Here is a 9,336-nt window from a genome sequence, read left to right on the forward strand (position 1 = left end):
GGGGGGGGGGGGGGGGAAATACATAAGATCATGAATCCAATGACAAATAAATGCTTTAAGACACTACAAAAGGGCGCCACTACTCTTCCTCCTGGGAACAGAGGGGTAAGTGTAGTTGCAAGAAAGTAAGAAGAAAAAACAGATGAAAACGGGTGAAAAAGTGGCATATTCTATAATGACATAGGTTTTCTATCTGGCCATGACTCCATTTTTTGGAAGTACTTCACTGGCACCACACCATCAATACCCTCCGTCAAGATAACTCTGTTTTCAGAGATATAAAGCTTCATCCCATCTGAACCAATGCAAGAAAACTGTGAGAAACAACAACAAAAAAGTAGGATTTTCAAAATTCATGACTTCAGCACACATATCAACTTCTGAATATACTTTATTTCGTGATTAGTGATTGAATCTAGAGAAAGGACATAGAAATAAGCTAAGACTTCACTTTGAGAAAAGAATATTCTTTCTTGATAACTTACTTTTTGAAAACCTATTATAAGCTACAATATGTTTGATCGCCAACTTATACTTTTGATTCGTTCCATTATATTGGAATATTCATAATACTTTAGAGAAACTCGACTAGAATTCGACAAATCAAAACCAATTACCTTCCAAAGCTTTTCTCACATCAAGAAAGATGAGGACATTAACATCCCGCCTCATTCCTGTACAATAACAAAGAAACATTAATCATCCAAGCAAGCCAAGACTGTTGAAGTTCAGGTAAATTGTCTAAATGCAAGAGTTCTCTGCTGATAGAGGAAGATCTGAAGGTCAAAAATGAACTACAATCCATAAGTTAAACACATGGAGATCAGAAAGCCCAATATCTAAGAAATTGCAGGGAATGATTCAAAGTGCACCACGTCAGGATTCTACTAGATCAATAACTGTATCTTTGATGGTCCAGTAGAGAAAATTTGTGTGGAACGGGAACTATACATGCCATGAGAAAAAAGTTTCAGAGTCGATGGATTTATGACAGTAGCATGTAATCCAATGAATTCGTAAATAATAAAAATGGCAATAGATTCAAGGTGCTATGAGATATCTTACCACTAATTACTTCACCGTCTGTTGGCAAGCCACATGAGAAATGAACATGTAACCTTTTCATGCGTTTGAGCCCATGCTCCAAAATTGATTCCAAATTCTTCTTGTAAGTGCCATGTACACAAACTGCACATTGCCGCAAATGAAAACCACAACTTCAAATATAGAGAGAAAAATTTTAAGGACACAGGGAGACATTGATGCTAAAATTGTTCTTCAGCACCAGACAAGGAACTGATCTCATGTTATTATATACATAACTATCAATTGAGGTCAAGATTAACCATTTTTCGTGTTGGTTTTACAATATTGAAGACGAGAGTTTAAAAATGAAGAACGATTCTCTGAACTTATATTGTACATTTCTACAAGGTCAAGATCACTCTTTGGTATTGGTACTACCATATATAACACTAGAACTTGACAATGAAACCCGAACTTCTGTTAACATATATTAACGCTAATACTGAGCTTTTAGTACATTATCCTGTAATGAAATTTACTGTTGGTAGCTGTTATTGCATTGTAAAAAGGCATGATCTTTTCAGGATAACTCTCACCAATTTGAGATTTTGTCATATAAGTTAAGGTGGAAGGAAGATCCAATATCATTCTCTTTCAGCCCAAATGTGATATTTTGCAAGTCTATCAAGGAAAAATATCAACTGTAATATTTTCATAACATTGTTAAGTCACTAAAAGTCTAAACTATATTTAACTAACTGTGTTGAATTTTGTTCCAAAATTGGTCAACAGTTGACCTTCAGATCTGAATATCGCAGATAGAGGGAATAAATCTTACACTAATAAGACACAAGAATCAACAACTTGCTACAAGCATTCAGTTCAAATATGTTTCTTCTCTCAAAGTTAATCCTGAATGATACTACTTTTCAAGGATTTTAGGGAGCTAGAATGACAGTAATATTAGAAGAAGAAAAACCATAGAAATCAAGAGCGTTGGATAAAGAGAGGAGCTATCATATGGGAATTGGATAGATATAGCCATTCCCTTGAAGAAAATATAATGTCACGGTTAAAAGAAGATAGCCTCTTTGTCAATTACCTGTAGATTTGTATTGGCTTCATATGACTCTCAATAAAAAAGCTCAACCCCAAAGCATCATCTCTTAGCAGGGCAGATTTTAATAACGCCTTCTATATTTGGTTTAAGTTCCCCAAAATGTTTATGAAGCGTTTTAGGTATTCACTTTCTATACTCGATCTATGACCAAAAATGTTTTCCCTTTTTTTTTTCTCTTTGCCTTTTTTTGGATCCCGTGACCTGTCAACATGTTGTTGAACAGGATGCTTAAAATGTATAAAACAGTTACATTTTAGCTCAGACAGACTCAAAATTAGAGTAATTTTTCATTACTCCAACTAGGAGTGTTTATAAGTTATTAAATGCACAAAATTATCTTACCTGGAACTTCATCAGCTGAAAGGATCGGTTTCAATAAGCTTTCAGTTTCAACTATCTGCAAAGTTGCAAACAAACTTAGAGAATAAATCTCCAACTCATAGACTATGATTTGATATTGGGTGATTACATATGTTTGTTTTAGGTAGTGCCATTATTTGCATAGTCAATGACCGTATAAGATTCAAATTGAGATAATGAAATATGTGCAGAGGCCAAAAAGAAGGATCAGTCAAATAGTAGGCCTACTAATTATCCAAGCACTTCGGAAGGAATCGTATTGGACGGAGTTCCACAACAAATTGATGGTAAAAGGGAGATGGATCGATATATAAAAGATATTTGGAGAATGTTAAAAGGAGAAAGAGCTTAAAGAGCCAGAACAGATTTGAGACATAATATATAGGGGATATTAAAAGGTCATCCCCATGGAACTCCAAACTCTCTCTCATCACTGCGATAACTTGCTATCGATGAATGTAAGACTACATCCATTTTCTTTGCAGAGTCAAATTCGTAGATTGATATAATGTCATAGACATACATTGAAGAAGAAAGCGGACAATCAAATGAAGTTTCTACAAAAACTAAGAAACACAAGGTTGGATTCAGTCGTACAAAATAGAAGGAATGAAATACTTAGATATCAACTATGTTCAAGAAAAAAGAAGAAAGCTGAAGTTAGTTGTATAGAATCTAAAAGACCATATATTTGAACATCAACTATATTCAGCAAAAAAGCTAGATCTAGTTATTCAAAAAAGAAATTTTGATGTCACACGCTCGGAATAAAGAAGAAGAACGACAAAGAAAGCTGGAGTTTCCTTCACTGGAGCAATATATTTTCAACTACTAATAAATCTGCTAACTCCACTAATGTGCTTTTAAAGGTATCCATGTTTGATCTCTCATGTTCCAGTCTTTCATTCTCTCCTTTTCCTTTGCATTTTCATTTATGTTGAGAATTTACTTCTTCATTCATCAGATTTCTAGAATTTGTCAAACTATAGTAGAAGTATCCTCTAGAGGCTCTCCCTCTTAATGCCATAACTTATTGACAGACTATCCAACTAAAATTCCATCTGGAATATACAATGAAATAACACTACTCAACTTTACGGAGGAAAAAGTACCTTCACTGTATGGCCTTGGTTGGCACGTATCAGAAGCTCTCCATTTTCTTCCAAAAGGCCGAATCTTTGCTTGTTATCCTTTCGTACTGCCTATTAGAAAGCAAGCAAGAAATCATCTATATGGAACAAAAATGTCAAATAAAAGATAGGAGCAGTCATTTCAATTGAAGAAACCAAGGTCATTTAAAGAAAGGAGCAGTCATTTCAATTGAAACAAAGCAAGTTCATTTAATAGTCAGTTGCGACAATGAAAAGATGAAAAGACAACCACTGTCAAATTTCCACATAGGACCAAAAGGTATCAATCTTTTCAACTAAACTAAGTCAAAAACCTTTTGCAATCATAAGAAGAAGCAATTCAAACTTTTCATCAACTTAATACAAGAAACAGGGCACCAAATTGAAGGAGCACAAGGCTTCACACAACTAACCTCTTTGACATCATCAACTGTATGTGACCTCAATGGGACATTCGCAAATGTTTTTAAGTTTAACTTTAGCAGATCTTGCACCTTCACATACCCATCATTCCTCATATTCAAGTTTAGCTCAGAGGCCATGTGCCGCAAAATGCGTGTCCTAAGGATAAACAACATTTCAGAATATTCAAAAGATCACATTTAGGGGTCCTTTGGTGTGAAGGATTACACAAAATAGTCATGGGATTAAATTGTAGTGCCACTTAATTTGTTGTTTGGTTGGCATTTCCGGGATAACTTATCCCGAGATTAATAATTAGTACCGGGATAAGTTATCCCCCCCGTTGGGTGGTATAATACTCCCGGGATAACTAAATTGTTCTTAAAATTTATGCAAAGCCTATTATACAGAATTCAACAAACCAAACACTCAATAAAAAATATTCCCAACATAACTTATCCATCATAATTTATCCCATCATAACTAATCCCGTCATAACTTGAATTCAAACGAAACGACTCCTTAAAAAAAGACAAAGTTTGGCCTTTTATGAGAGAAAATAGAAAGTTCAAGGCAAATGACACTTGGTTTCGCAACAAGAATTATTGGTCCCAAACCAGGATACTTGTAGTAAGTTGAAGTGTCAAGTGTCAAATAGTCTACCTATGAATTATTATGAATCTTTGAACAATGAAGGCCTGAAATAAAGCAAAATAGGCAGAGAGGATTCATAAAGCCCCACGCCAACTAATCCATAGCCTACTGCTATACCTAAAATACACACAAATTCAGAAAAAAAAGAAAGAAAAAAGAACCTGTTTCTTATCAAATAAAAGAAAACAGGTGAATGATTTTGCAATAAACAGAAAAAAGAGAATAACAAGAGGTCTTCAAATAACAACCCTAATTTCTCCTTTAAGCAATCAAACTTTAAGGGACAACTAATAAAGCCCGCTAAGCTGATTGTGCATATAACTTTTAAAAATAAAAAAAAGCTACACTGTGAGTTACTTCACTAGATCTCGATTCTGAAAACAGCTGAATTTCAAAAAAAAAAAAAACTTTTCCTCTAATTAAAAGTGTTATGCGGAATTTGAGATAATACGAGAAAATATAAACGCGAAAAACAAGACAACAGATTTACGTGGTTCACCAATAAATTGGCTACGTCCACGGGGAAGAGGGAGAGCAGTTTTATTATGGAGAGGCAAGAACAGAATTACAGAATAGGGTTTGCCATAGCGTCTATATATAGTGCTAAGCTATGCCCTAACAGGCTTGGGCCCAACATACAGAATTGACAGATAATTAAGGGCCCAATACAACAACATTGTATACCGTCGGGCCGGGGGCGTCTCCGCCCCCCCGGACCCCCAGGCCAGGGGGCGCGTCGCCCCCCTGGACCCCCCGACTCGCTGACCGGGCAGCGAGACCCCCGTCCTTTCTGTTTGTAACGGGTCCAATTCAAGGCATTCAACAAAAAGTTTGCATTTTCTCCATTTTAAAGTTCAAACATGAAAAACACAAACTCAAAAGTCAGAAGAACTCCTTGAAAAGAACAGACAGAAACGCATACATATCCTTACTGTCTCTAAGCATCATCATGGTAGATACTTTTTTCTAATTATGATCTCCAAACACTACAAAGCATACATATTCCTACACTATCATGGGTGTGACCTATAAACCTAAACATAGAATTCATATAGCTTACCCAACTAATTTCGAATTGAGGCGTATTTGATATGATTGATTAGCATGGGTCACACAATAAAAATTAGATCAAATACCAAAATCCTGAAAGGAGAAGAACACATATACATACAATAGTCTACCAAGAGCATCAATTTTATCTTTGCCGGCACCACCGCCACGGCCCCCCGATCTTTCTTTATTGTCCCTCGTGTCCAGTCCTCTTCCTCTTCCTCCACCACCGCTGTCATTGATTCAAGATCAAATTTTTCCAATTACAGAAAAATCAACAATAAAGAAGATCTTTTGTTTTACCTCCGATTGGAATGAGAAAAGGCAGAGTAGGATGAGGATGAGGATGAAGGTTTGTTGAAACCAGTGTTGTCCATTGAAGCAGGGAAACCAGGCAGCAAAGAAGAAGAGAGGAAGGATGTGAGGAAAGGAGGTGAAGGAAGAAAAAGAAGGCGGCAACGTACTAGTCGGGAAGTGACCACAAAAGTGAACATGGGTGGGTTAAGCTCCCAATTACATGGATCTTTCCGTATAAAATTCAATTATGTCTAAACAAATATAGGCAATTGAAATAGTTATTAATCTAATTAAATTAAATTTAACTATATGATAAAATACGCAAGGACATTATTTTGAAATGAAAGAACAAAGATATGAGGAGGTGATTTTTTATTAACACAAAATCTTAAGTGATAAGTAATTAGACAAGTTAAACTTATTTAGAATTATTATTAAATAAAAGGGGATAGATATGTAAGGCTATTTTTCAAACAATAAATATTAAAGCGAAACCTATGTGGTGATCTTTAATTATTTTTGGCATCTTAATCCAATAAAGATGACCGGTTAGCCTCCTCTGTGTGAGAGTAAGTATGGCAGAGTGGGTTAAGGTTTATTTGATTGGAATTGCATTTTTATTTTGGATGAAAGTGAAGCTAGAATTAATATGAAATTGGATAGCAAAGGTTAGGATTGAAATAAATTAGATAAATAATTTAGAGGTTAAATGAGCAAGATAGACAAGGACACATAATTATCTTGTTTCAGCAAAAGCAAAATTCAAATTCCGCAGTTCCATCTATTAGTTTTATGTGGCACAATTAATAAGCTTATTTCCAAAACTTTAATAACCACCGAAATTAACAGCAGCTATATATATACACGACAAGTAATTAGAGAATTGGATGCAAATTTAAAGTAGGAAATGTTCCCCTTATCATCTCTCATAAAACAAAATTTGTTCCATTCAAAGTTTCAAACAATCCGGTCTCATACAAAAACAACTTAAGTCTGTAATTATGAAGATGGGACTTGACCAACAAACTTGTAATCCCAATCCATGACCTTCTCTAAGCCACAAGAGTACTCGCGGTGGTAGACTCGCTGCAAGGCAAAAATTGACCTTAGTACTGCAATTCACTAGATTGGTACGGAATTAAACAGAAATTGAGGAAGAGGAGTGAATGAAGAAGTAAAAAAGCATTATAGTGGGGGGCACACAGGAGAAGCATACTTCAACTGACATAACTCGAGAACTATAAACACAGACAGCAATTACAATTTCAAAAAGGTGTCCTACACTAGTGGAAGTAAAAATATTTACTGTTGATGTTGCACATCTCGCCAATGAGGTATCCAAAGGGAAGCATCAAGTAGTTACCAATTAAATCAATGGAACAATACGAGTCCCCAAAATGAACTTGACCCACCAGTTCATTCCATAAACCTACATAACTCGGTTGGTGGAACTACAGAACATTTCCAGCTAGTAGTGTTCCCTAAGACAGTTATTTAACATGCCTGACTGCCTGAGTATAAACAAGTTATTTCAGAACAGAATTTTAACTTGCACATGTGAACTTGTAACACATGCTAAACAAAAATGAAACATGTTTTAGATAATTAAACCAGAAGCAGATCACCACGAAATAAAATAGGCAACAATGAGCTTATAAAATATGCAAAACACAATGAAATGTACGTTGGATGATTAAACCAGAAGCAGATAACCACCAAGTAAAATATGTAAGAATGAACTTACTACTTCCAGACTGGTGGAAGCTTCTTTGTTTTCTTATAGTAGCGAGCAAGTCGATGAATCCTGCTCTCAACAAGAATCAATCTAAACTTGGAGTCCTTGTCTTTTCTGTTCCTCTCAAGATGCTTCCTGATTGCCACTGCTTTCTTGATAAGGTGGTAGAGATCCTCGGGAATCTCGGGAGCAAGTCCTAATTGGAAACACCAACAGGTTATACAAGCATTCTTTTCGAAAGTAATTGTCAAACGAGCAAATTAAATACACAAAAAGACAAACAAGTACCATGAGCCTTCAAAATTCTGAGAATCTTGCTACCAGTAACACTCTTCACCTGAGCAATCCCATGAGAATCACGAAGAATAACACCAATTTGAGAAGGTGTCAAACCTTTTTTGGCGAACTTGCATATGTTATCCTCAACCTGGAGCAAAAGATAGTACCATCACTATAGAAAAACTGAATGACTGGATCACATTTCAATGGAGCATGACAGCATCAGTTAGGTAACTCCAACAACCCATCTTATAAACAGCCAAGTAACATTTACTGAGCCACGTAAAAGAGGCATTTTAAGGAAACACAATCCATAAAACAAGGTACAGCCACATAGTCTTTCTTTAAGAGCATACATAACATTATGCTCACTAGGCAAAATTTAAAAAGTAGAGAATGAAAAAGGAAAAGCAAATGTAGTTACATTCCGCTCGAAGGCACAAAGCTAAAAGTGCGCAATGTATGTACAGTTACACATTGAGGTCCCGCAATCATCACCAGAAGAAACTGGATATTCAAAATTCTTGAAACATATATTAATCAATCAATCAACCATAAGCAATGTGAATAAATATTAAGGTATTTTCTCTTTGTGGTGGCGATCAATAAGGGGAAATTAGGATTCAAACAAGGCATCGCTACAAATTTCTACATTTTTCTTATTTTTCAATTAACTATACATGCGATAGAAACAAGAGAAATAAAGCTAATAAGCAAGTAATTCCTTACATCAGGAGCAGAGATTTTCAGCCAACTTGGTGGAGTCCTCTTGTATGGAAGAGCTGAAGCTGAAATACCCTTACTGAGCAACAAAAAAAAGGATTGAAAATTATCAGTATAAATGTAGAATGAACAAAATAAAGATGAAAAGGAAGAAAGAGTAGACGAACCCTCGACTGTGCATACGACCCATGGTGGCTGGTTGGTGGTGTGACGGTGGCTGCCGCGCTCTGATTGGCTATAAGTAGCAGCGAAATCTCTAAAATGACAAACTGAAGGGGGTTAGGGTTTTCGCCATATATACGTTCTTTATTTGCACTGAGGTCCTTTGATTTTTAAGATGATTTACATAATACACCCCTGATGTTATAGAAATCGAATAATCTTATTTGATAAAACACCTGTAAATCATAAGTCTTTGTATTTCTTTCATTTGCAATATCTAAAACGAATAATTCCATAACAAATATAATTTCTTTTGTCATGATATAGATGTTGATGATTGTTACATTTATAATGATAATATCGACACCAATAGTAGTAATTTTGAATCAATGGCTAAT

At 35.4% G+C, this 9,336-nt stretch overlaps 2 protein-coding genes across 3 annotated transcripts; both read right to left on the reverse strand.

Moving 5' to 3' along the window:
* Positions 1-28: 28 nt before the first annotated feature.
* LOC107008178 (tRNA 2'-phosphotransferase 1-like) lies at positions 29-6,313 on the reverse strand. Of its 2 annotated transcripts, none has more exons than XM_027915744.1 (8): positions 6,046-6,313; positions 5,864-5,959; positions 4,050-4,197; positions 3,619-3,708; positions 2,489-2,543; positions 1,066-1,188; positions 618-674; positions 29-295 (listed from the first exon to the last, which is right to left on the reverse strand). In XM_027915744.1, the coding sequence occupies exons 1-8, from the start codon at positions 6,234-6,236 to the stop codon at positions 171-173; spliced, it is 885 nt and encodes a 294-aa protein (XP_027771545.1). In that variant the 5' UTR covers positions 6,237-6,313; the 3' UTR covers positions 29-170. The 2 variants fall into 2 exon arrangements, with proteins under 2 accessions (XP_027771545.1, XP_015062590.1); XM_015207104.2 differs by having other exon boundaries at positions 5,864-5,974; positions 6,046-6,305.
* A 614-nt stretch (positions 6,314-6,927) lies between these two features.
* LOC107008179 (40S ribosomal protein S13) lies at positions 6,928-9,095 on the reverse strand. The gene is made up of 5 exons (XM_015207105.2): positions 8,944-9,095; positions 8,783-8,855; positions 8,063-8,201; positions 7,784-7,970; positions 6,928-7,125 (listed from the first exon to the last, which is right to left on the reverse strand). Exons 1-5 carry the CDS (start codon positions 8,964-8,966, stop codon positions 7,092-7,094), a joined length of 456 nt encoding a protein of 151 aa, XP_015062591.1. The 5' UTR covers positions 8,967-9,095; the 3' UTR covers positions 6,928-7,091.
* Between the last annotated feature and the right edge of the window lie 241 nt (positions 9,096-9,336).

Source organism: Solanum pennellii, chromosome 1 (genome assembly GCF_001406875.1).
Source record: "Solanum pennellii chromosome 1, SPENNV200".
NCBI lineage: Eukaryota > Viridiplantae > Streptophyta > Magnoliopsida > Solanales > Solanaceae > Solanum > Solanum pennellii.

Excerpts from the sequence above, each read along its gene's own strand:
- LOC107008178 (XM_015207104.2), bottom strand. The coding sequence starts at position 6,236 with ATGTTCACTTTTGTGGTCACTTCCCGACTAGTACGTTGCCGCCTTCTT. Across the intron at positions 2,544-3,618 it reads ACCAAGGCCATACAGTGAAG|ATAGTTGAAACTGAAAGCTT; the intron begins GTACTTTTTCCT and ends GCAACTTTGCAG. Across the intron at positions 1,189-2,488 it reads TTCAGCTGATGAAGTTCCAG|TTTGTGTACATGGCACTTAC; the intron begins GTAAGATAATTT and ends GGCAATGTGCAG.
- LOC107008179 (XM_015207105.2), bottom strand. The coding sequence starts at position 8,966 with ATGGGTCGTATGCACAGTCGAGG. Across the intron at positions 7,971-8,062 it reads CAGAATTTTGAAGGCTCATG|GACTTGCTCCCGAGATTCCC; the intron begins GTACTTGTTTGT and ends GTTTCCAATTAG. Across the intron at positions 7,126-7,783 it reads CTTCCACCAGTCTGGAAGTA|CGAGTCTACCACCGCGAGTA; the intron begins GTAAGTTCATTC and ends TTTGCCTTGCAG.